General features: G+C 41.0%; 1 protein-coding gene across 2 annotated transcripts; it reads left to right on the top strand.

The window, feature by feature from the left end:
• Positions 1 to 8: 8 nt before the first annotated feature.
• Positions 9 to 27145, top strand: LOC125426222 (opsin-5-like). 2 transcript variants are annotated; one of them, XM_048484486.1, is made up of 6 exons: positions 9 to 177; positions 3051 to 3256; positions 16194 to 16293; positions 18378 to 18482; positions 21066 to 21289; positions 23098 to 27145. In XM_048484486.1, exons 1-6 carry the CDS (start codon positions 57 to 59, stop codon positions 23539 to 23541), a joined length of 1200 nt encoding a protein of 399 aa, XP_048340443.1. In that variant the 5' UTR covers positions 9 to 56; the 3' UTR covers positions 23542 to 27145. The 2 variants fall into 2 exon arrangements, with proteins under 2 accessions (XP_048340443.1, XP_048340449.1); XM_048484492.1 differs by lacking the exon at positions 18378 to 18482.

Raw genomic sequence — 27145 nt, 5'->3', positions numbered from 1 at the left:
CACGGGCATTTTTTTTCCTGCTTGGTCCTAGAATTCTGATTTAGAGACTGTTGAAAATGTCTTTCCCATTGTCTCCTCAGGCTCCATGGAGGAACAACAATATTACCTTTCTGACCAGAGAAACTCCCTTCACAGAACAAGGAGAGACTGTTATTGGCTTCTATTTGCTTGCTTTGGGTATGTATAGTACAGTTTGGGTATGTATGTACAGTTACACCTTTCTAAGTGTTAGAGATGTATAACTTTGCTTAGGATAAAACTTTGAATTAAGCATTGCAAAAATCATGTATATAATGCTTGATGGGAATTGCTACTGTGTTTATATTGAGGGACAAGGTGTTATAAATTGTAATTAATTTTCTTTATATATGTGTGTATATATATATTAAAGACAAAAGTTTAAGAACCTGAAAAAAGGAGGACAAGGAGAGCTCACCTATCAAGCAAGTCACAATTCAGGCAAACTGAAATACCAGCATATAAAATAGGTTATACTCATTTCAGGGGACTAAATGTCTTCAGTCTAAGTTCCTGTAACTAACCATGCTGCATAAAATTCAAGCTGCTCCTCGGCAAAACTCAACTCAACATATGTTTGGCACAGCAACTATCATCTTTATATTGTATGTACACACATAGAAGCATATATTTAATGCTAAAGTCTATATGCTAACTTTGGCTTACTGAAACTAGCTTAAATGCTAAAGTAATTCCCTTTATTAACATGTATGCCTCTAGGGGACTAAAAAAGAAACAAAATTTGTGCTGCATGGCAAGTTTTTATGGAAGTATTAATGCAGGAGGTGGAAGCAAACAGAATTTTAACATTGTGCAATGAAATGTTTGCACTCAATTGCTCTCATTTCAAAAAGTGCCCCTTAATATTACATCTCTGTGTGTAACAGTATAGAGAATACTTTTAATTCCCACTTTAAGTCACTATCACAATACAACCTTTGTGTATTATAAGCACAAGTAGATATGTTACTTAATTCAGTCTTATATGATATGATTTTATTGCAAGCTGCCTTGAGTCTTCCAGAAAAAGGCGAGGTATCAATGTAATAAACAAACAAACAAACAAATAAAATAATGGTTAAATCAACCAAATCTTTGGATACTTAAATCTGATGAGTGAAGTTGTGACCAGGTGAGACAGATCCTTCTACAAACTTAAGAAGAATCCCAGGTCTGAAATCTGCAATTAAAAAAAATACATTGGGGGTATAAAAATTCAAAAATGATATAAAGAACTTTAAGCAATGGATTCCCCCAGTGACCGTTGCTAGGCAGCCACATATCCAGACTTCAGTTTCTACCAGTAAAGGCAGTGGGCAGGCAGAGCATTTGAGGGAGGACTAACTGGGGCCTTGCCTGGCTAGGGTTGCCAGCTCCAGGGTGGAAAATTTCTAGACACTCTGCGATGGAGTCTCTGGAGGGCAGGGTTTGAGGAGAGGAGAGGCCTCAGCTGAACATAATGCCACAGAGTTCATCCTCCAAAGCAGCCATTTTCTTCAGGGAAAAGTTTATCTCCCTCTCTCATGGTAATAGATTACTGGGTCATCTGCTGAAGCTGAATGGTAAGAGATTAAAAATGAAGTATTTCTTCCCCCTGTGCATAGTTAAATTGTGGAACTCCTGCCCCAGGATGTGAGGATAGCTGCCAACTTGGAAGGCTTTAACAGGGGTGGACATGTTCATGGAGGATAAGGATAGCCATGGCTACTACTCAAAACTGATACCAGAATCAATGACTACTCGGATTCAGTTAGATAGAAAATTATACATATAATATTATATATAAAAAACAGAAATAATTACCAATAATGGCCATTAGTGATATAAATCCTAATTATACAAAATAGGTAAAAAGCATTGATGAACCGTTACTATTACAATTTTTTTAAAAAAATTCTTACAAAAATAAAATTTGAATTGACATGTTATCATCTTTCATAGTGTGATTAATCTGATCCTCATTGATTAATTTTGTTATACATTTCCTTAATCATTTTACCATTATTGAAGTAAAAAGTTTATAGTCCACATTTAACAGCAAGATGGGCCTATAAGATTGTGGCAATGATTGCTTCATTAACTTTGAGTACTTCCTCTTATTTCATTCTAGTGAATGAGGTAATATTAAATTCGCCTCCAAACATTTATAATACACTGCTATCAGTCCATCCAGGCCTGGCACTTTGCCTTTTTTCAGTTCCTTTAAGGCTTGCAACATTTCTTGAAGTGTAATGGTTTAGATGTGAACTTCTCAGTTTATATCCCTTTTATATACTTCTCCATTCCATTTTCTGTTGAAAGATCTTTTCTATATAAGTTCAAAAAAAGAGAGCAAACTGTTCTGGTATCTCCTTTTCTACATGCGCAATTTGATCTCCTTCACTTTCTTTACTCCTATAATTGTTGTTCTTTCAGTTTTTTTCCATAGATAATATGCCAGATATCTTCCAGGGTTATTTTCATGTTTAAAATGTCTCTGTTTTCGAAATCTTAGTTTCTCCTGTATTTTTTCTATTTCAGGCATGTCTAATACGGTTTTTAATTGTTTGATCTCAATTAGGATTTCTTTATCACTGTTAAGAGATTTCTTCAACAGTTCACACACAGACATGTGACAAAGGTATACACCATTTCACCCTTAAGCTGTTCATGAAAGTTCATTGACTCACACTTCCAAGGATCAGAATTGGAGGAAAGGGGTTTCAATAGACTGCAGCAGCAGGAGATAGGAGAGCTTCAATAAGGATCCAACACATTTCTACTGTGAACAGTATATTGCAGTGGTTCTCAACCTTCCTAATGCCGTGACCCTTTAATACAGTTCCTCATGTTGTGGTGACCCTCAACCCTAACATTTAATCCATTTTACAGATGAAGAACACTGATGCAAAGCGTCTTAGGGGACCCCTATGAAAGGGCCATTCAACCCCCAAAGGGGTCGTGACCCACAGGTTGAGAACCACTGGTGTATTGATTGGCTTATCGTAGTTGTTCATGACTTTATATTTATACCATTTTCCTTTCTTTTCCAGGTTGGATGTCTTGGTTTGGAAACAGCATTGTAATGTTTGTGCTGTATAAGCAGCGAGCTGTCCTGCAGCCCACAGATTACCTAACGTTTAACCTGGCTGTATCTGACGCTAGTATTTCTGTCTTTGGTTATTCCCGGGGCATCATTGAAATCTTCAATGTGTTCAGAGACGATGGATTTCTTATAACATCAGTATGGACATGTCAGGTAAGAACTTAATATTGATGGTGATGAAGCTGGGAAAGATAACTACTGTAGAATGAATGCAGTCATAATGCTGCTGAGCTCCTCTCCTCTGTCCTTTCTGCTCTGGTGCATTCCTTCCTTCCTCCCCTTAACAAAACCTCAGCCTTAGCCATAGTGTTCACATGGTGGCTAAGCTGCATTTCACTTAAAAACATGCTTTTCAGATTCCATCAATTCATGATGATCCTTGTACATATGTTGCTTATACAGTGTCATTGTCTCTTTTACGTAATTTATAGAGTTAGGAAGAGGAACTCTAGCTGCAAGTATAAACATAATTTTGATAACAATGAGTTGTCAAAGACAATTAAGAGGAGAAGCAGGACTACCCATATGATATCCAGTGTCATTCAGTTTCACAACCTGCATCAGGCCTGGAACTCATTTCCCAGAAAGGACTTTTCCTGCCTTGCTTGCCAATATGGCTTCACTCAGATGATTTCTACAACATTTGTCTCCACAGCACTATTCACTAAACTCAAAACAAGGTCCATTTGTTTTATTTGATCTTATAGAGAAATAAAACTTAGCTAAAATCATTGGAACTGCACCAGTGTTTTGTATTGACTCAGATTTGCCTACAATTGCTTTCTTGGGCAAAAGAAAGATTTACACTAAAAATCTGAAATGAAAATTCATTAAAAATTCAGATCCCCCACCCCGAAACCAACAAAGACTAGTGAATCCTCAAAATATGCAACTTCTTCCAATGGGCCATTTAGATTTGCAATATTTTTAATCACAAAGTATATCACATTTTTTAAAAAATTACAACAGGACTTGGACTTCAACAGTGCATGCTTTTGGCTGCAATCCTGTATACTACTGGGCTTCAAATAAGCACTGGATGCTCACTGAAATCAATGCAATTTAACTTAAGCAATAGAACTGTCTGCAGAAGGCAGCTCTTTTTTGGCAAAATGCTAATGTACTGTTTAATCATTTATAGCAGAGGTGTCCAACTCTGGCGCTTCAGATGTTCATGGACTACAATTCCCATCATCCCCTGCTGGCTGAAGCACCAGAGTTGGACACCCCTGATTTATAGTCTACTGGCTCTGTTATTCCATAAAACCCTGCTATAAATTCTCAAAGTTATACTATTTACTTATTGTACATAGAATGATGCTAGGCTGGAAGAAAATGCTAAATGAATATGTGGTTAATAAAAATTTCATACAAGTGTTAATCAAAAGACAGTTGTAAAAATCAATGCATGTACATAACAGAGCCATCAAAACACAGTATATGTCAGAAATCTCTTATCCCTTTATTGAAGAACCTGTCAGTTTTATATTAAAGAACCATGAATTAGTAACCTCCAAGTTTGACGAGTGAAGTGCCCAATTACAGAAAATTATGCACTTTTGCTTTCAGGGTTTGTTTGTCCTTTTGATAACAACTTTGATTTCAAACTTTTGTCAACACTAAGATTCCATCATGTTATTTTTTCAAAAAGACAGTGAAATGTAACACATTTCGGAATTTGAAACAATAGTGTGCCATCAGATTTCTATGAGAAGCCCAGCATTAAAATCAGTGGCAATGACCATAGGTGGGTGCGGGGAGAAACACAGATACATATCATGACAGTACAAGCCTGGACCTACAATGACATATAGGGCATCTCTCTGTACACCCACCATTTTCAGCTAATTTATTTTTTGTTTGTTTCATATATACCTACCCTTTCTCCTCAACCCAAAGTAATTTGCATAATTCTCCTCTCCTCCATTTTATCTTCACAACAATACTATTATTTAGTATTATTAGCATGAGAGTATGTGAATGGCCCACGGTTATCAAAATACCTTTCATAGCAGCGTAGAGATACACACACACACACACACAGTTTCTTCAGTTTAGACACAGCATTTCTTAAATCCTAATCTGAAACTGTAACCTCTATCCCACATTGATTTTTGTGGGGTTTGTGTGGGGTGGCTACTACTGAACAACAGCAAGCAATGTCACTGATAATATTCATGGATATATATGCTTAAGAATGCATGAGAGAGGATGAATTACACCAGTTCATAACAGTATTTTTGTGTGATATCTAGAGTAGTATGGGAATTGTTTGCTTCAAAACAGTGAATTGTGCACTCCGTTATTGGGAACAAACGGGCAAGACCTACCGGTAGTCCTGGGACCAGTTCATGGAGAACAGGTTCATCTTTGGCCATTAGTCTTTTGGCTATCAGGAATCTCTGTATCTGGAGGCAATGTGCATCTGAATACCAAGTGATAGGGACCAGGAATAGGAGGAAGGTCTGTGCCCTCTTTCTAGGCTTTCTTGGAGAATTTTGTTGGAGACTTCAGAAAACAGGATGCTGAACTAGGGCTGTTTTTTCCGCCAAAATCCCGCGTTTAATCACTTCCATGTGAAGGCCACAGGAGCAAAACCGATTTATTTTTTCCACCCTGCTGCCTGATCTCCGTGCTTTACATCATGCTCACCCTGTTCCAGCTCACTCTCATCAAGCGCCGCTTGCTAGCCGAGGTGCAGCCAGCCAAGTCCTGCAGCTCCCAGCTCATGTTCCCAATGGGACCCTGGAAGGGGAGGGGTGTGGAAGCGCCTACCTAGCAGATGCTCTCATTCTGTGACATCCCCAAAGACCAGACAAATGTTATTTGGTATATCGTGGTGGCGGAGGATGGGGGGTGGTGATGTGCATGTGAATGTCACATGGTGTGGTTTCCTGCACATCTTTAAATGTGGATGAGACATAGTGCTGTGCCCAGTATTAGCCAAATTATAAAGATGGTTGATTTAAATTTTAAGTTATGTAATTCATTTTGGCACAAATAAGGGAAATGCACAAAAAAGTTTTAATTTGCATAGCACAACATTCTTGCCATGTTGCTCATTGCACCGACTTCTTTCAAAAGCTAGAGAAAAAGGGGGAGTGTCCTGCTTGGTTTTCCTGCGGTTGCTGTGCATCCATCAATCAGAAGCACTGCCTTTGGGGGTGGGAGCCAATCAGAATGCAGCACACCAGGGATGTTCGAGCATGCATGCTGCATCTACGATGTAAAAACAAAAAAAGCCAGGCTCATGCGAAAGAAATTAGAGTATTTCCTCCCAATCTTATTAACTCAACTCCTTCACAGATATGGGCACCCATGCAAAGGGAAAAACTGTGATAAAATAGAGCCAGATTGTAAGATACCAATTGTAACCCTGTATAATAGTGCCATGCGGAAAAGGCCAAGATAGACTATTAGTCTGACCCAGCTGCAGCAGATCTTTTCTTGTGATCTTAGGTACAAACTTTCTCCAGAAAACAAAGACTAATCATATAGAAAAATCAGTGTTGATAAAATATTCAAGTAAAATTTCTTCCAAGATAAGGATCTTGGGAACTGATTTGGAATTAGGACTCCAGTTATTGAGTCTGAAAGGATTTGGTCTGGAATCTATGATGCAGGAAAATAGTATAAAAACATTACAGAGACTAAATGAAGATGCATTACAGATTTATTCAGATAACCCAGGACTATGTATATTAACACCAGATGCTACTCAAGCCAATGTTGGCTCATCAGAATATTTCTTTGCTGGCTGTCCTCATTCTTAGTGGAGGAAATACAGGATGTTTACTGGAGGTTATCTAAGGTCAGAGATGCTCTGTGCTGATTCTCCATTGAGCAGGGATGTGGTCTAGATGGCCAGCATAGCCCCTTCCAACTCTATGGTTTTATGACTATGATTTCCTGTAATTCTGTTAATACACACCCAGATAGCCTTTGCAGCTGAGACACAGCATCTGGCAAAAAAGGTGAGGGAGTGTTGATGTCATAAGAATGCTGGGAAATTCCAGGAAGACAGAAACCATACCAGGAGAGAAAGGAGATATGTAACAAATCTAGTAAGTATAGGTCAAGTGTCATTGCAAAAATAGAAAAAAAACAATAGCTGACTGAGGGGGAGGAAGAACCGAGAGATACAGCATTTGCATTCCTTTTGAAGGGTCTTGGCTTCTGAAGTTGCTGATTTTTTTAATGGACCTAATTTACCAGTTGCTCAAAAGCAGTGATGTATGGAAGAAGAGTTTTCATTCATTTACTCGAATTATATCTCATCCTTTCCCATGTAGGCTCAGGGCATCTTACAATGGAAAATACGATACAGAAATACATCCTTCATAAAACCAATTAAAACCCCACCAGTTAAATACCTCCTGGTACCTTAAGATGACAATCTAATATAATCTTCCTGGTTGACTGACCCAGGAGGTGGGAGCTAAACAAACAACAATACTAACCCAACAAATCCCATAAATAAACCTAATAATAGAGACAGTATAGGGAGGGTTATGAAAGAATGGGGAAGCCAGCAATGATCAACTGCTGCTGCCTCAACCATAGGCCTGGCAGAACATCTCTATCTTACAGGCCCTGTGGAACTGAGCTCAATCCTACAGGGTTCAGATCTCATTTGACAGAGAGTTCCACCAGGCTGGGGTTGGAGCTGAAAAGGCTCTGGCTCAGGTTAAGGACAGCTGGACACTTTTAGAAGTCTGTAGCAACTTATGTTCTGGTGCCGCAGTACAACATAAATCTAGGCAATCACAACCACTTTGGTTTTGTGCAGCCAGTAGATCAAAGCTTCTAAAGTCATTGTTTCAGGGAGTAACAATTCCATCTGCACACTTAGCCCAGGAGACTGCAAGTCCCTCTAAAGGGTCACTGTGCCAACAAGCCTCACAGCTGGCGAAAGTGTCTGTCAGGTTGCAGCAATGGCTGACCTTGGCAGAGTCTATTGAATAGATGAGCTTGAAGGAGTCCAGCCAACTCTCAGCAGCAGGTTCAGCCACACTGATCTTCTTAGAGGAAGTTGGGCAGGGAAGCCTGCTATTTAAAGAAGTCTAGGGGGAACAGCCACTTCTCCAAGGCAAGGATCCAAGGCAAGGATCACTCCCCAGGGCTGGATGGGGACAGAGGACTGGCTGAGCCCAGGGTTAGCCCTCTCTTGAGGGCCCTCTCTTGGGGGAACATTTTAAGGCTGTGCCTAGGAGCTACCGGGGAAAAGAGTCAAATCCATTCCAAAGCAGCTGAAAATAGATAAATGGCAGAGCAGAGTGGAGAAATTGGGTGAAGAGAAACCCCATTTTTTCTCTGTTCTAAGACTCTTGCCCAACCAAAAGCCACCCTGGAGTTGGAGTGTGAGATACCCCTGGACTCAGACCTGACAGTAGCAGAGCCTTAAAGCCATTCTGAAAATTGTGTGCATATACAACTATTTTCCAAGCTCCTCCAAGCACAGAGCTCTACTTATCTTCTCAGCCACCTTGCCAGTGTGCGTCAAAACTGACCCAGAGGTCCTCAAGGAACAGTTTGTTCACTCAGTGTGTTTAACCTTTTGCCTTTGCAGAGTCTGCCAACACGTGGGATTAATTAATGTCACTTGCAAAGGGAATGACTAAGACCAGTTTGAACAAATAACCTTACACAATCCTTTGAATCATTCAAATCCAGATTTCTACTGTGTAGTTTCATCCCCATAATTTATAACACTGAAAGATAAAATGCATTCAGAAGCAAAAATTTCCAAACAGATTTTGGAATCTCCCAAAAATATGCAAGATGTAATCATTTGTTTCACAAGCAATTTGAATGGCCCCCTTTTTACTTGTGACATTCTGAAAAACGCCATGAGTTATATTAGTCATTTACAAAGTGAGGGTCAAACAAGAGAAGACACAGGAAGGTCTGTTCTTGGATCTTCTTTGTAAGTAGAAACTGCAGAAAGCCCTAATACGATAAGTACTGCAACATGGAGGGGGGGGGGAGGCTTTCTCTTCTGCAAGCTGTTTTCTTGACCTCAGATGGCCTTCAAAAGCAGCTATTCACCTAAAATTGGTGTCATACTCAGCATGTGTTACTGAATAGAGCATGTATCTAGGGAGCTGTTTGAAGTTGGAAAAATGGCATGGAGGCAACAGTTACCTTTACCCCCTACTGCATGATTCAAATCCAAATTAGGACCTTCTTTGCTACTTACGAAGGGGAAAGATATCATAGATCTATTAATGGATCTCCCAGTGTTCTATTTGCTTTGGTTCATATTAAAGGCTGAATTTTTACAACATCAACAGATAAATGTTTAAGCTAACAGCATGAAAGATCCATTGTGCCTATATATCCTTTTGTTATAACATTCACATTGGAGTGCTTTAATAAACTGTGATTTAATTTTTACCTACAAACTGAAATTCTAGATATGAAACATCCCACAATTTGTTAAAGTACCCTAGTTTGTTAAAGTACCCTAATTTGACCATCACAACAAATTGTGGTTAGGCTTCCTAAATCATTAGGATTGACATGGTGGGAGGCCTCCCGCCAGTCATCCATGTTGCCTACCTATGGTTTTACCATAGATTTCACGGTGATTCTCAGAGTTACCCATTGTTACTTCCTTAGTGAAACTGGCAACATTGTTGCTATCATTCCCCCGTTTCTCCCTCCCAATTTTGGCAGCCCTATAAACCAGGAAGTATTGTCTCATCTCTAAGTATTAATTAATTAATACTTTTTAATACTTAATTAATTAATTAAATTAATTAATTAATTGGATTTTTATACCGCCCAATCCCCGAGGGGCTCTGGGCGGTGTACAACATAAACACAAGTATGATGTGTGAAGATCACTGGAAGGGAGTTCACTAGACCAAGAATAAGCTAGGTTTGTTCTGTTTGCAAATAAATCAGAGTTTGTTCATGATGTCCAAATGCAGCCATGGTTATTTGCACCATTTCCAAAATAAGGAGAAAATTGACATATGTTATGTGATAAGGAGAGAAAGAAAGTCATTACAATCTTATACTGGGCCCAGAGATATAGTTTGGGGGCTGTACAAGCAATAACCCTTGTCCTTCACTAAGCCTTGAAGTAGACTAAAAGTTTTAAACAACAAAATGTGGTCAGTAAGCTTAATTCAAGTGTCCAAAAACTAGCCCTAAAATGTCTTAACACCATTCCAAAAATACTAAGGTTTGGTTGAATTGCTATAAGAAGGGACTTCCTGTTATAGTAAGCTACTGTATACTCCATGTCTGTCATGAAACAACTGTAAAGACATACCCTGCATGAAAACAAGAATAGCAACAAAACTTGAATCTAACAAGGGCTGAGTGACTCTCCAACTTAGCAGGATAGTAGCTGAAGCTCATGCCTATATATTATTCACAGTTCCTGAAATTTGTGTGAGATAGAAATAACTGACAGGCAAACTATGGATCTAACAGTCCTAAGAGCATTAACAGATAAAGCAGGTGGTGAAGGTGCTGAGATGACACACTGTGTAAGTTCATTCAGTTCATCTCAACATCCTGATTAATGCAGTCTCTTCAAGATAAACTAAATGGCTAAAGACAAAAAGTTGCCTAGTGCTACAAGGGAAACCTAGAATGTAAACTCCTTCCTTCCTGTTCCAAAAATTGTGATGCTGTAAATTTTGAACAGAATCTTGGTTGCTCTATAATTTTTAAGAAAAAAGGTCTTTGTTTGAATTATTTGGATGTATAGTGGTCAATCAAATCATGCTGGAATAGTGTAGCATAAGCAACAGATGCTCTTCTATGCACAACTGCTCTGCATTGCACAGACCCTATGTCCCAGGGCCCAGACTTCAGGAACATAGTCCAGTGTCTCCAGGTTGCATAAGTAACTGTTCTTTTTATTTATTTTCCTTGTTCATCTCTAAAAACACAGACTGTTCTCTCTGTGGTTGATGGAGACTGCTATGTGAATCAATAACACCATTTTTGAAAATAGGATGGAGTTGCAAAGACCTAGTATTGGCAGCAAGAGAATTCCAATCCATGTAATATTACAATTATTGTCAAAAAGGACGTGTCAAAATTATTGTGTTCACCATCAAATGTGGTTTGCCAGTCAGAGGTGGGGAGGGGGAAGGGGAGGAAAAGGCCACAGGAATAATGACTCGAGACACTCCATTAAGTGGTAAAATAACTGGCTGCAACTTGTTTATTAGTTAAAGGCATAAGAGCAATGGGCTCAGTATAGGGGATGGATCCTGTCATCAGGCAGCACACTTGCTGAACCCAGTGCAACACCTTTCCCCCAGCCCAGATAGTGTGGGAAACTCATAGCAACAAAACTATGGTAGCCATTTAAACGCTGGATACTGACTGGAAATCTCCTTGCTGCCTGGTGTGTAGGCCAACTAGAAACCTCTGACTGGGCATGGTAATGAGGCCCACCTTGAGTTATATATTTGAGTTATATAAGCCTTGAGTTATATATTTGGTAAACGCATTGGGAAATTTTATCGCTGCTTTTAAATGTTTATTTAACTATATTGTATTTTAAATGTTGTACACCGCCCAGAGCCCTTCGGGGATGGGGCGGTATAAAAATCTAATAAAATAAATAAATAATAATAATAAAATACCACACCCCCAAGGTCCTGGCAGGGGGGCTCTGAAATACCTGACCCACTAAGGCCCCACCCCACAGATCCCAACATGGTCCAACAGCTCTGTGACGGCCCTATCTTTAACAGTTTTGCTCTTTGGGCACTATGTGGCCAATGCAGATGCTACCTTCACCCTCCCTCCTCCCCCCTGGATGGCAATGGCAAATAACAGTGAGTCCTGCACCGTACTCTGTCCCTCACCTTTGTCCTTTGTCAACTGGCTTCTCTTCTTAGAAGGCCATCTTAAGTACTGACTACAATGAACTTAGAAAGGTTTAACTCAGCTTAGGATGGTACTGCCAGCCTTTTAGAACTGAAAGCCACAGTTTGGTGCAAACCCAACTGTGTATACAGGGGAAGAGGAAGGAGGACAGAGAAAAAGACATGCAAGTCATAATCCTTACAGGATAATTCCGCAGTTGTATAGGAAAAAGTAGTACAATATTTAATGGTATAAATTTTACAAAATTCTGCATACAGTGTAGCAATAAAAGCTTTTAAATAACCTGTAACTCTATACAATGGTTCCTCTGCCTTTCTCTGAGGCTCCTTCCACACACACAAAATAATGCATTTTCAAACCACTTTCACAACTGTTTGCAAGTGGATTTTGCTATTCTGCCCAGCTTCAAAGAGCACTGAAAGCAGTTTGAAAGTGCATTATTCTGCATGTCTGGAATAAGCCTAAGATTTTACAGCTTTTTAACAGATCATTGTAACTCTGCCTTTAAAAGCAGACTAATGTGTAACATATCAGGTGACCATGTGCAATGTGTACTGTATAAATACTGGGAAACGCCTCACTTGCTGCGAGTGGGCACAGGAACAAGCCAGTAGGTACCTTTTCCAGAGCCCTCCTAGCTCCATTGCTTGTAGCCACCTGTACTGCCTGCAGTCCATTCCTCAGCAACACTATCAAGATGAGCATCTGGGAACATGAGTGGCAGAGCGGTAGCAAGTGACTGGGTAGAGGTGACAGTGGTGGGCCTGCCAGAATCCCTGCCCCACCTCAGGGGATGCTTAGACTACCCCTGCACATGGGTCTTGTGTTAACCAGCATCAGTTTTTTTCCAGTGTTCCAAAGGAGAACAGGGAGAGGATTTGTGTTTCAGCACACTGCAATGGTAGTTGTAAGGATACAACAATTATCTGTCAGAGAATCTGTTAATACTGCTTATAATTATTACTCTGCACATCTGGCTAACAGCATCCTGCCACTCAGTTGTTCAGCAGGTGCCATTTTTCCTATCATGGTGATAAAAGAATGGGAAAAGTTTTACCACCTTGATTTTGTGTTATTCAAGCTGCTGCTAAAGGTGTAAGATAGGATTGCCACCTGTAGTTTGGAAAATTTGGAGAGATTTGTTCATGGTACCTAGGAAGGACATAATTTTGGAAGGATGGGTACTCAGACAAAACTGGGTTAAAGGTCAGTTCTTCCAATTTCTCACCTCTTCCATCCAAAATCAAATTTTAAATTGAAATTTCCAGCCTCATATCACTCAGCCTTAAAAAAAATCCTCTCATAATGGTTTTCAGGTTTTTCTCTGTGCTTAGGAAAAAGAATACCAGCCAACAGCAATTTCATCCATCTTTCAATAATGTCTTTACCACTGACTATCAGTTTCTTTTAGTCTCTGTGGTATACCATAGGAGAAATAGAAATCCTACTACTATTCATAGCCACTCCAGGACCTTCATTTCTCCTAGACTCTATGGTGCCCTGACCTGGATAATCCAGGCTAGCCCAATCTCATCAGAAGCTACATGGGGTTGACTCTGATTAGTAACGGGATGGGAGACCACCAAGCAATACTAGGGTCACTACATAGAGGCAGGCAATGGCAAACCACCTCTGAATGTCTCTTGCCTTGAAAACCCAACATCTCTTGCCTTGAAAACCTTCCAAGGTCTCTGCAGTCTGAATATGAGTTGTAATTCCAGGAGAATTTCAAGCCTAATTTTGAGGTTGGATACCCTAGCCAGGGCAAGTCCAAATTTTTCTGGACAAACTATGACTTTGGTGTCCAGCCCAACAGAAATAAAACTGAGAAGATTAATACTTTATTTACCGAGCATTCAAAATGAAAAATGTAAAAGTAAAACTAGACATGCTTTTCAAAATCCCTCCATGTTCCATCATGGCAGCTGCAGAAGACCAGAGTCAACAGATGTAGAGATTTTAGAAGCCCATTAATGCGTTCCTTCAAGCTACCACTGCAGTACGGATGTTTGAAATCAGCAAATCCAACCTGTGATTAAACTTGTGCCCCCTCCTCCAGAAGCACTAGTGAACTTGCCAGCAACAAGGCAGGTATAGGTTATCTGTCTAGAGTTGCATGGCTGCTGGATCACAGCATTTATTTATGACTTCTTATATTCTGACTTTCTTTCATCATTGCATTCCAAGTAGCACATAGAGTCTCATGTTGGAGGACAGGTCCTCCTCAGTTCTGTTAAGCATGTCCAGAGGTGGTGGTGATATAGGGACCCAAGGTGCACTGCCTTGTCCTACTGCAACAGGTGGTCCATAAATAAGAGTCACATATGACCATGGCAGAATGAGAACACCCTTATTCTGCAGGCTGACGCGAGCAACAGAATTATTGATGCTGTTGCCTACCTAAATCTTTAGAGCAGGCATGCACAGCTGGTTACTGAGGTTGATGGCCCAGGACACTGTAGCTTTCCATCCTTCCTCTTCTTAATACCCTCAAGAGTAGAGTGAGAGCATTAATATCTTGCAACCATTCCACATGTGTGAATTCCTAATGCAGCGGCTATTTTCCTCCTGATTTCTCTGGTGGGAAGGCAATCCCATTGGTAGGGGAACTTTCACCCTGGTGAGCAGTTGAGAGCTCTATCCTAAGGTGATGCAAGTGCTGCTGCTCAGAATGCTAGCAAAGGGGTGATGGAAACTGGGAGACAGCATGGGCTGCAGCAACTCAGCTCCTGCAAAACAAGTTTTGGCTTCTCCTCCACCTGCCTCATCCTCATCCTCTTGTGGGCCCTGAGGTGAGAGCAGACTGGGTGCTGCTGTTGCTTCCACAGCCCCTTACCGAGTGGTGATGGCAGAGCAATGATAGCAGAGACTGCCTCTGTTTGGGTAGAATAGGGTGCCAGGTGACCTATGGCTTCCCTGCAGCCTCCAGAAGAAAGGCAGAAACAGGAGACTCCTCTCACCTTTTTGGTATGCCTAACAATGGCGTTTTCCGCACACCACAATTACTCTGGGGTAGAATCAGGCTCATACATACTGGGTTGTTTGTATCTCGGTTTCTCCCTTTACATGGCTGTCCATTTCCATGAAGGTATTGAGTTGAAGTACTCCAGTTAATTTTGCATGAACCCCCGGTTTCTTTGTATTTACAATGCAAACGGGCTGGTTTCTTTGTAATTTACAACACAAATGGGTGGGTGGGGGGTTTCCCCACTGGGTGCTGCCGCTGCCTGTCCATCACCGCAGCTTCTTCCTTTTGCTTGGCTCCCCCACCGCCACCGCTCATCCGAGTGCAGGAGGGAGAGGAAGAGGAAGGCACTACCTGCCCCTCCAGCGGGACGATGCCCAGCTCACTGTTCGTTGAACGGGTTGAACGGGGGGGGGGGCAGTGGCAGAGAAGGAAGGAGCAGTGGCAGCAAGACCCTGGACAAGCACAGGGGCGGGGAGAGCAGGCAGTGAGGCAGGAAGAATAAACTGGTCCTTCTCCGGCAGTGTTTGCATGGCAGCGGGATCAGCATGGGGTATTTTTTAAAAAACCACCAATTTACCGATTTTTGAAAAACCCAGGATAAGGGAAATCTCATGGGGTGATTTAGGACCGGAAACCATGCAAAAATCATGAGTAGACTGGGATATTTCACCTTCCCATTCCAGGATATTTGGACCATGCGGAAAATGCCAATCTGATGGTCTAGGTGACCACCCACATTTGCCCAGTGGTCTGGCCAGACCTGACCCTTGTGCAGCAGCAAGGTCACTCAAAAGGTCTTACATATTTCTTTTGGCCCTATTCCAACAAAAATGAGCAGCTTTTCACTTCTGTTGATTTAATAACTTAATTACTACTGATTTCAGTGGATAAGAAAAGTTATTAGCTATGCTGCTCATTCTCTGCGCACAAAATATTGTTCTCTTTGTGTACAAAGTATTCCATCTTTTCTTTCTGCCATTTTCATTTCAACAACTCACGTCTATGTATCTAGACCTTCATTGGCTTAGTTAAAGTATATCTGATCCACATGATCCATCCGTTTTTCTTATATCTATATGTTCTCTGATCATATGAATTATATCTTCCTTGGCATTTGATATCTCATGGCGTTTAGGATGCTTGTTCATTTCAGAGCATAATAATTTAGGGTCACTAAGACAATCTGAATAGTTTTTAATTGCTGTTGACATTCTGAAGCTGAGTAGAAGTAACAACTTCTTTACTAATTATTTTTCCCAGATTGATGGATTTCTGACATTTTTGTTTGGCCTTGCTAGCATTAACACACTCACAGTGATAAGTGTGACCCGCTACATAAAAGGCTGCCATCCCAATAAAGGTAAGTAATTGAAAATACTGATTTTATTGTTTTGCATTATTATAGCCTGATTTACTTTCTCATGGGGTTAGAAAAGCAAAATAATTTAGCAATATACTGCTTTACGCTATACTTGCACCACTAAAAATGATACGCACAGAAAATCAGGTTCATTGTTCAATGTGCAGACACAATGGCTTGATTACCCACTGGCATTCTGGCACATGGTGGAACTGGAAGCGTATCGAAGCAAAAAATCTTGTCCTGACATGCTTCCTCTTTGTGGCGTGCTGAGAGAGGAGGAACGTTGGGGCAAGATTTCTTTTCCTGGAGCACTTCCTTTTGCCCAGTGCGCGCTCTTCACTTTCTGCGGGGAAAGTGAGAGCACTTCTGGTGCGACGTTTTGCGCTGGAGTGGGACAAGGGCGGGGAACAGCTGCAGTGGGTAATCGGCCATTACGAACATTCCAATGTAGAAAGATGGTCCTATCTTAACAAAGAATGTTGTCAATCCTCATTCTACAACACCATTTTATTAATACATTTAGTCATGGTACAGAACACAAAAACAGCTACAGATCTTTGCCAAAATTAATTGCATTCAACCTAATATGGGTTGTTATACTTTTTATCATACTTAATAATTTCACCCCACTAACAAACCAGAAACCAAGTAGACAGATCTGCCAAAATGATTACTTGATTTAATGTTTGATTGTCTAGAGTAGAAATGGCCAATACAGAATATATCGAAATGTCCAGAAACACTATATTCTACACAACTCATAAGTTTAATGTAAAAGTTATGTCCTAACAACTTCAGCTGAATAGGAGCTTTGAAGACAGAAGCACTATCATGAGCATATCACAAGATCTAGAAGCCTTGGTTTGGATCCTATAGAAGTATGAGGATTATTTTGATATACAGTATTTTGCAACATCATGCTACCTTCTCTCTTTCTCTCTCCCCCCTCCCCCAATTTAAGCTTCACAAACAGATAAAGGGATGCATGGTAATAATTACTTCCTTCTAAAACAAGAACTGCTCCTGAAGCCAAATTAAGTCTCATATTGACACAGGTTTTTATTCCTCTTGTGCAGAATTCATTGCCTTCAAAGCAGACACATGGAAATTAAGAGTCTGCTTGTCTGTTTCAAAACAACACATTAATCACTAGACCACTGAGATGATTATTCTCTCCTACAACCATTCTTTCCAGGTAGCCAGGCCTCTGAGTGAAGTCAGAATTTGTTTATTCCAGGTGTCAAGTGAAAACTTTGCACCACAGTCAAAGATCAGTTACGTTATCTAAAATTGTTATGTAAAATCAGTCTAATCACTGTTGAAATGATTTAATATAAAAGAATCACAATGATACAAAAACACTTGTGTAAGTCAATAGAATTAGAAATAGAGGAATATTGTTAGGATTGTACAAGTGCCTGTTTCATTCAATCAAGCGAGAGTTAACTGCTAAAGTCACATGCCAAGAATCACATGAGCTTCTGGAAAGATCTCTCCTTTTTTCTTTCAGCAAAAGAGGAGAGGCAGACACACAGGCACAGATGGACTGCACAGACACCCAAACTGAGCACTTGCATAGATAGTTTTCTGTTCCTATATTTAGTGTAACTTTATTTTGTTATCCAATAAATTTCTACAAAACAACACACTTGCATTTCTGCTATATTATTTACTCTGCTAATTCATTGCAACACTACCAAATACATGTTGCATCTTATCTATCTCAAAATTATAAAATACAATTTCTAAGATTATCACTAAAGAGCTTTCAGAAAGATTAGACAATCCACGCAGCCCACACCTGAGAGGCTTGAGAGATTTTAGGTGAGGCTACCTTATGTATGGTCAGTTAGCTTTGACTGTAGTTATATGGTATATTTAAGTAATTAACATTTCACCTTTTAAATGTATACAGTTGTCTTGAAAGTAGGTGGGGGGGGGCTTTTTCAGAGATTATGTAAAGGTAATTGAATTTGTAGACCTCCAGATTTATTAATATAATTTTCTTGATTCTAGTTAGGTGTCTCATATAATTGTAAAATGTGTTGCATGTCAACAGCATCTGCTGTTTTGTATTCCAGTGCATTGTATCAGCAGCAGCAGCATCATTGTGACCCTTGTATTTATATGGGTAGCAGCTTTCTTCTGGTCAGTAGCTCCAGTTCTGGGATGGGGCAGTTATACAGGTAATGGTTTTCTCCACGGGAATCAATTAGATATCTGTGTTAATCCAGTAATTTATTTTCCCAGATGGATATTGTTGCATGAATTGTTGCATTTCTATTGTTTAGTTCGACAAATTGAATTTCAGGCCTTTAAATTTAGAACATAAGAACACAAGAAAAGCCATGCTGGATGAGATCAAGGCCCTTCAAATCCATCAGTCTGCTCACATGGTGCCTCTAGGAATTTCACAAACAAGACAATTGATGCAGCATTGTCCTGTCTGTGTTCCACAGTACCTAATATAATAAGCATGCTCCACTGACACCGGAGAGAACAGGTATGCATCATGTAGTCCTATCCTCCATGAACACCCTCACCCCACTTCAAGCCTTCCAAATTGGCAGCCATCATCACAAGTTCCCTCTTTTAAAGTCAAATGTAATTGTGTGAGATTTCCCTTGCAGTTTCCCACATATATATAAAGTTGATGCTGTTGTGGTCACTGTTGTCAGTTGGTTCAACTACACCCACATCCTACATTAAGTCTCTGGCAGCACCATTGAGTAGGGTTGCTCTAGGGTTGCCTCCCCTGTGGTTGGGTCCATGACCATCTGTTCAAGTGCACAGCCATTGAGGATGTCTAGAAAGTTTATCTCTTTGGCTTGACTGGAGCATGCATTTATCCAGTCAATATGAGGGGTAGACAAAATCTTCCATTGTTACTACTTCATCACTTTGGACCCCTCCCTGATTTCATTCTCTGTCTCTAGATCACCCTGTTGGTCAGGGGGCCCACAGAATGTCCCATGTACTAAATTATATTTGTGCCTGCTATTATCACCCACAAGGGTTCTGTAGAAAAGTACGCCCTTTTTATAGTTTCTAGTTCATTAGAAATAAATGCCTTCCTTGATGTACATAGCCATACCCACTATAATACACCCTTTCATGTCATTTCTTTTGAGTTTGTATCCAGGGATTAGCATATTCCACTGGTTCTCTCCCTTCCATGAGGTTTCTGTAATCCTCTGTGTTTTCCTTTAAATACATCTGTGTGTTCCCTTGGAACCAACTATACATTTTCACTTGGAAGCTTCTGGCATTAGCATAGAACCACCACCACACTGTCTCATTTGATTTGCCTTGCATGTGCCCTTGATTCTCCTTGAGTGACTATCCTCCTTTACTTTATTATCCCTTTACACATCTACCCCACCATGTGGGCAATCAGAAGCAATTTGCCTCTGTCAAGCTACAAGCACAGAGCAGTCAAGCTCTTTGTTATGCTAATGACTCCAGCCAAAGAGCAAAATAATGGTTTTTCATCACACATACTGCAGTCATAAAACTGGAAAGATAGAGGCGTTTTCCAGTCGGACAAAATGTCCTGATGGGAAAACTGGGATCATACACACTGGGATGTTTCTATCTTGGTTTCTCCCTCTGCACAGCAGCCTGTCAGCACATTCAGGCCGGGAAGAAGAACTTGCATAGCCCCTGTTTAGTTTCATTTTCCTTGCCGATGTTGCTGCGCATGCGTGAATTGTCCTGTCTTTCTGACATTCTGATTGGCTGCAGGCGGTGAGGCGGGAAAAATAAACCAGTCTGTCTCCCACAATGTTTGCATGGGAGAGAGATCAGAGCAGGTTTTTTAAAAGAACCACCAATTTTATCATTTTTTTTGAAAGGCGAGGGGTAAGGGAAACCTCACGGGGCGGGCCCGAGTTAGACCCAGAACCCATGCAGAAGTCATGGCCAAACTGGGATGTTTCACCTTCTCATCCCATCGGGAAAATGTCAGAGAGTGATAAAATGAAAACTATTCCTTTGGGACAGGAGAGGACAGTAAGATCATCCCAAGAGGGAAAGGAGAAAGACAGAGGTTACTTAAACTCAGGACAGGAAGGTGGCAAAAGTTCTCCTGCATTTTGCTGCTGGCTTCGGAGCACGTCATGATGCATTAAGCTTTTACCTAAGCATCTTACCTAAGCAGCGAGTAACAATGGAGAGAAGTCCTAATCATGATAAGGTAATGCTGAATTTTAAACCATTATAACTTGAAGTAAAGCTAGCCTATCCTCATTGAACATCTTTTAGGATAAGTTCTGAGTTTAGTGAATGTGGACTGTGTGTTTTCACCTTTTCTTTCTTTCCCTGCTATACCTGAAATACTTGAACTGGACATTTATATTCTTATTGTCTATTTATTCAATGTTATTTTTTTAATGCTCTAAGTCTGGGAAAACACTATGCCTATCTGGTCTTTCAGTCTGAGTATGGTAATGGGGAAGTGCAGCAGATAAGCTCATCATCCTCAGATCATGATAGCTCAAGATTATGAAGTGGCAATATATTGTTCCTGCACTTTCTTTTAGGAGTGTAATGGGAGGTGCAGAGCCTCTTAACAGCAACACAGGCATAGAGGGCTAGATGTATGACTATGGTAGGAGAAAGAGTCCTTGGTGGAAGCAGATATTAACCTACTTTGTTTTTGGCACCCCCAGGAAGCCAAAGCAAAGATCCAAGGGAAGAATCGGGCATCAAGTAAAGACTTCTGTATTAGCCAATTTCTAAAAAAATTAACCAAATTGTATTTTTTTTAGACCGCATGTATGGAACATGTGAAATAGACTGGGCAAAAGCCAACTATTCAACATTCTACAAGGCCTACATTGTCTCCATTTTCATCTGCTGTTTCTTTCTACCTGTGACTATCATGATTTTCTCATATGTGTCCATCATCAATACAGTCAAGTCAAGCCATGCACTAAATGGAATGGGTGATCCAACTGACAGGCAGAGACGCACAGAACGAAGTGTCACAAGGGTCAGTCTGGAAATGTTTAAAAGTGTATATCCAAGGCAGAGCAGTTATCTTCTGTCCCAGTCTAAATACTCCAAATTAGATTTAGTGGTGGAAAATAAATATCAGGGGATCAAAAACAAAACAGAAAAGCTGTCACTAGTGATATCCTCACTGGCGATTAATCCTGGGATAGTCACCTGAAATATCCAGGTTCCCTTGGGATGTCCTCACAGTCGAACCATGGAGTACAGATCAGTCTTGTTTCTGGTGCTTCTCCTCCCTTATCACAGGTTTTTCCTGGACCTGCTTGTATATGCACCTTTTTGGGAAAAAAAACTCTAGTGGGAGCTAATAGGTGATGGGGGCTACACATTTGAGGGTCCATAACTTTGGCACCCATGAACCAAAATTCACCAAACCTGGGTGGTATCATCAGGAGGGTCTCCTAAAGATACTCTGAAATTTTGGTGCTGCTAGCTTAACAATTGCACCCCTGACAGCAGGCACACACACACCCCCACACACACAAGGGGCAGGCCTAGATGTCTTCACTAGAAACATGCTGCAGTGAGGATCTTGGAACCTGGATGAAAAGGTGCCGATTCTTTTGAAACTTGGTTGTATCTAGATTGAATTTTCAGTGGGAATTTGGCCACTGAATCAAGAAGAGGGGGGAACAAAGACAAATAGAGATTAAGGAAAATTAATATGTTATGGATAATCCGTGGTTGAAATATCTATGCTCCAATCCAAAGAAGGGCAGTGCATGCATGGATGCAGCCTTTAGCCAAGTCCATAGCTAACAGGAGGAGAAACTGCACACACAAACGAATCCTCTACATGCGGTTCCCCTTCCAGTCCAAAGTCCAGGAATGCATGTGCAAGAAAAGTGAAAATGCCATCTATTAACTGTTCAGTGGTTTGTGGAAGGTAAACTGAATCCAGCTTCCTATTCCTGATCATTATTTTTTTTAAAAAGTGGGTCTACACCTCAACCATGCCAGCCCAGACCTCCCAGAGAGGCTCCCCAGCGGCATGGAGAGGCTTGCAAAACAAAACAGCTTCCCTGCCACTAAGAAGCCTCTATAGGGCTAAATAGACTTGCACAACCCTTTAAATTTCCCACCACCAGCCTAACACAGCCGCCTAATGTCAGCTCCACTTCTGGCCACGTCCCTGGACCACACCCGTCGCACCAGTGATGGCAGAGATGCACCAGCATCCCACACCATGTTCAAGTGCCAGAGGAGGTTGGCGGCATCCACACACAAGCGGTTTCACCTCTCCGCCAGAGTAAGTTCCCCAGGGAGAGCAAACATGCTGGTGCGAGGGTGCGCTGCTCTCACAAGCCCTTTAAGTCTCCCCTCTTTGGATGGGGCTCTCAGTCAAAAAGCAGATGCTTAATCACTTGAGAATCCTTTAGTAAGTAGACAGCAATTTTATTTTCATCCTTTGGTAAAACCACGTTTAAATCTCTGGTCAGCAACTAGCATTACAGAAGGGACTGCTATGAAGTAAATATAGAAGGAGGTAACCTCAGATCCCCCATCTCACAACAGAGTTACTTCTTCCTCCACCATACCTGCTTATTTCTGGGTTATCAACTGAGAGGGCAGTTGGTGTAAATCATCACCTTTTCCAATGTAAAAAACATTGACAATCTATAAAAGGTCAGCAAGCTAAGAGAGAGGGGACTAACATGAGTCTAAAAACATATCATTTTTCCAAGTTCCCATTAACCCAATAATATAACTCTGCCTTCACTACAATGCTGTCTTTTTTGGGGTAGGAAAATGTGAAATGATTGGTCTCATTCTTCTCTCCTCTAGGTCTCCATAGTCATTTGCACAGCCTTTATTACAGCATGGTCTCCATATGCAGTCAGCTCTATGTGGTCTGCCTATGGTTATCCTGTGCCTAGTTTAACGAGCATCTTTGCCAGCCTTTTTGCAAAGTCTGCCAGTTTCTACAACCCCATCATTTACTTTGGAATGAGCTCCAAATTCCGGCGGGACATTTTCATCTTGCTTCACTGTGCCAGAGAGATCAAGGATCCAGTGAAGCTCAAACGGTTCAAGAATCTCAGGCAGAAACAGGAGAATTCACCTTCTCAGACTGAAGAGAAATATGTGGAAATTGTTCAGCCTGCACTAAGTCCTGATTCTGGGGTGGGGAGTCGTTCTAACACCCCTCCACCTGTAACCAAAGAGGCATATTTTACTGCTTTTGATATGCCATCCAACAACTCTGACATTGAATGCGTTCGACTGTGAGCACTCTGGCTCTGTGCGTTATACAGCAGATGAAAACAACACAAATGCTTCCCAATCACCTTTATCTCCATTTTTTCCACTAGCACTAATGACACATCAGTACAATTGTAGCAGATTAAATACAAAGGGGGGGGGGCAACTCCAGCGTGAGTGAAAAAGTGTTTCCCCACAGCTGCACAACAGCAAATGAAAAGTTTTATGTGAAAATAATTCCATTTGCATTTAAAAACAAATTCATATAATTTAATTTAGATATTACAACGTTTTCTGACATTTCATTCAGAATTGCTTGTTTAGGATTCCAGTTTTATTCTTTGTTCAGAATTCCAATTTTATTCAGTTTTGCTCCCAGCTTCAACAAGCAGGCATTTATTCAGGGATCTGTGGAAAAGATCACCTGGAGGCATGGTACAGGTATGCTGTGCCACAATCAGCCACCAGAGGGTGGCCATTAGCTACTGTTCTTGTGAGAGACTAAATATTTCACATGCCTGTCCTGACAGCAGAACCCTGCTCTTTGTTTGAAGGCTTCATTCTGGCCACTGGAGCCACAACTAAGTCTTAGGTCTGTAGCAATAACTGCACCCTGAGCTAGTCATCATCATCACTTTTAATAGCATAAAAAAGTTAAATACAAAACTGTGAACTGTGGATAACACTGCTGGCCTTTCTACTTCCTACTTCAACTCACATTCCTCTTATTACTATTGCTACAGTACTGGCCTAAGTGAGACATCAAAATGACACCTTCCTTGTGTTCATTTTGTAAGAGGTGGCAGCTGGAAGAGGCAAGGAAATGGTGCCCTTCTCGGGAATCCAATACCTGAATAAGCTTATTTTTGCCTTGTGGCAAACTGGCCCTTCAAAAATTGTCTTTTATTTTTAAACATTCTTTAGCTAAGCAGAATGAAATCCCGTTAATTTTTGAGAAGCTGCGCTGAACATGTAGATAATGAATTCTCCCAAACAAACAAGGGAAGACATACTTTGAAACTATTATTAAACAAATGGGAACCCACAATAAAATATTGTAGATTGTTTCTAGCTTTCTTAGAATTAAATCTGAATGGCAATATGGTGCATGACTCACAGAGCCAAAGGGGAGCAGATTAAAAACACTTGTTTTAGATCTCTGCTTCCCCTTAGTCACCCCCTTATACATTTTCTTTTTAGCCACTATTCCCTTTATATAATTCCACTTCCTTCTTTCCCTGTTCTCCCTACATATAATACATCATGCCATAATCATTCCCTTTCCTCATAACAGTCCTTCTGTCATACCTTTCCTGAGCATCAACTGCTTGCCATTCTTGTTCCCTTTCCCCGTTACCCTCCTCCCAAAGCATGTTGTTTTCAGATGTCATCTTTTACATCTCTATCATCCCCTTCCAAACCTGCCCCCAAGACCTGTTCATCATTGTGGTCCTAGTACCCGCTCCACTTAAGCCCCACTTCCATCTTCTGATTTTGTAATCTCTCAACTGCCTCTACAGCACTCATTAAGTGCCTCATGCCATTCTCTTGCAAGACCTTTCTTGCAAGCTTTCACCCCCCTTCCTTCCTCTCTCCCTTAAGTTCATGTTGACTCTCCACATCTCATTCCCTTAACTTCCCGCTTTAGATACCTTGCTCTTTGTTTCACCAAACCATCCCCCATTTTATCAATGTTCATTCTCAACATCTTTTTGTAGTTCCTTTGATTTATCACCCTTTCCTATCTCTACCAATGCCTGAGAGGACTAGTGGAATAAAGGAAAATGCTTTCTTCCCTTGCTGCCTCCCCCTCTGCTTCTCCACCACTTACTTCCTGTAGCCACTGATATTGTCCAGGACCACCAAGAGTGCTACACAACATCAAGATGTCTGCCTATCTATATATCTAATTCCGACATGTACCCCCTTTCTGTGGATACCTAAATTCACAGGTGGGGGCACACTCATCCCAACTAGATGTCTCTTCAGACTTGCGGGAACCACCTAGTTCTGCCAAAAAATCTTAAATAAAAAAAGTAGGGTCAAATCTTCCCAATCTTTTTAAAATGTTGTTTGAGCATATAAAAATGATGGTGGCTGCCACCACTGAAGACAGCCAGGCCCACATCATGTTGCCAGGCATGGCTACTAGGCTGTGCAGCCATCGTGGTGGGATTCCTGGGGCTGCTCCAGGGATGGCCACAGTGGTAGCAGATGCCTGAGGCCATCCTGGGTCCCTGCCGCTGCCACAAAAGGTGCATAACAATTATTTAGGCTTTACAGTAAGGGGGATTCACCCCCCCCCCATCCTGTGAGGGGGAGATGGAATTTCTCCCCCATCCCTGAAGGATGTGTGTGTGAGAGATGGATCCCCCTTCCTACAAGTTTTGTATTTGTATTGCCTAGTACCTACCCCCCAAGCATTGAGCAACCCACCTGGCACTAGATGCTTGGAAGTGGGCACAAAACCCTATAGCAGATTTCCAGAAACATATCTTCTTGGCATTCTGTGGTTCTTTAAGAATGGCAACAATATTCTTGCTAGGCAGTTTTTATATTGCAAGAAACCTGATTAGGTTTTTGTGTTGCTTGCTAGAGATCATCGGTCCTTTTCCACACAATTTTTTTGGTAACTGGATTTTTCATTAAACCCAGGGGTTCCCTTGAATTAGTACAAGTGTAAATTGAAGTCAGAAGTAGCCCCCTCCCTTTTTTGATCCACACAGGGGTCAGTACTTAGCTATTAGATAAAAGTGTAACAAACAGATTTTTTAAGGGAAGTTCATATACTTGTATGAAGGTGCTAAACCTAGATAGGCATTGCCAATGTAGTAGGCTCAAAGCCAAGCTACATATTATGGCAGTTTTGGGTCCAACCTGTGGTAGCCAATGCTATTTTAGAAGACAATTTAGCTTTTCAAAACTGGCTCTGATGCAGTGGCCCCCGATCTTGTTCCAGGCACCTTTCCTCCCCTGTACTTTTTCACTCACCTTCCCTCCCCCATACTTGAAAAACACTAGAAACAGAACAAGATCATCTGGTGCTGCCTCATAGCAATTTCTAAACTTCTCTGTTTTCCTCTAAATTGGAATCAGCTGCCACAGGTTGGACCTGGGACCACATAACATGTAGTTTGGTTCTCAGAGTCTCACACTTTCACTGTCGTCTAGCATGTTGGAGTTCACATGCACTTCTTCCGGAGAGTCCTTAAAATGCCTAGGATCAAACCTGGACTATTCAGTATAATACTTGCCCTGTATAGGGTACCATCCCATATAGCATGATTGCTGTGTATCATAAATGGTATGGGTGCTTGGTTGAGGGTTTTTTGTAATGCTTCAACAATAACTCTAGGACCTGCTATAGCATTTTCAGTACAGAAGTAAACAGTGTAATTTCTGTCTTTATTAGATTTAATTTAAAAATCGAGTGAATGCCCCGAGTCAAAGGGTGGATCTTGCTGAAATACCCCCCTCAACATGTTATCACCATATGCATTTTAGTCTGTCAAACAGATTAACAAATTGAACTAATGGATTGATACATATGGTAAAATCCTGCCTCCTGAAATGTTCTTTTTGAGCACACATATGTTTAAAGAATGGTGTTCATACATCTCATCTTTAAATG

This window comes from Sphaerodactylus townsendi, linkage group LG01 (assembly GCF_021028975.2).
Source record: "Sphaerodactylus townsendi isolate TG3544 linkage group LG01, MPM_Stown_v2.3, whole genome shotgun sequence".
Lineage (NCBI taxonomy): Eukaryota > Metazoa > Chordata > Lepidosauria > Squamata > Sphaerodactylidae > Sphaerodactylus > Sphaerodactylus townsendi.
This window is presented reverse-complemented; position numbering and strand designations above follow the sequence as displayed.

Bases quoted from the DNA above. Each gene is read 5' to 3' on its own strand.
- LOC125426222 (XM_048484486.1), top strand. From the start codon at position 57: ATGTCTTTCCCATTGTCTCCTCAGGCTCCATGGAGGAACAACAATATT. The intron at 16,294-18,377 runs GTAAGTAATTGA...TTTGTATTCCAG, and splicing joins AGGCTGCCATCCCAATAAAG to TGCATTGTATCAGCAGCAGC. The intron at 21,290-23,097 runs GTCAGTCTGGAA...TCTCTCCTCTAG, and splicing joins CAGAACGAAGTGTCACAAGG to GTCTCCATAGTCATTTGCAC.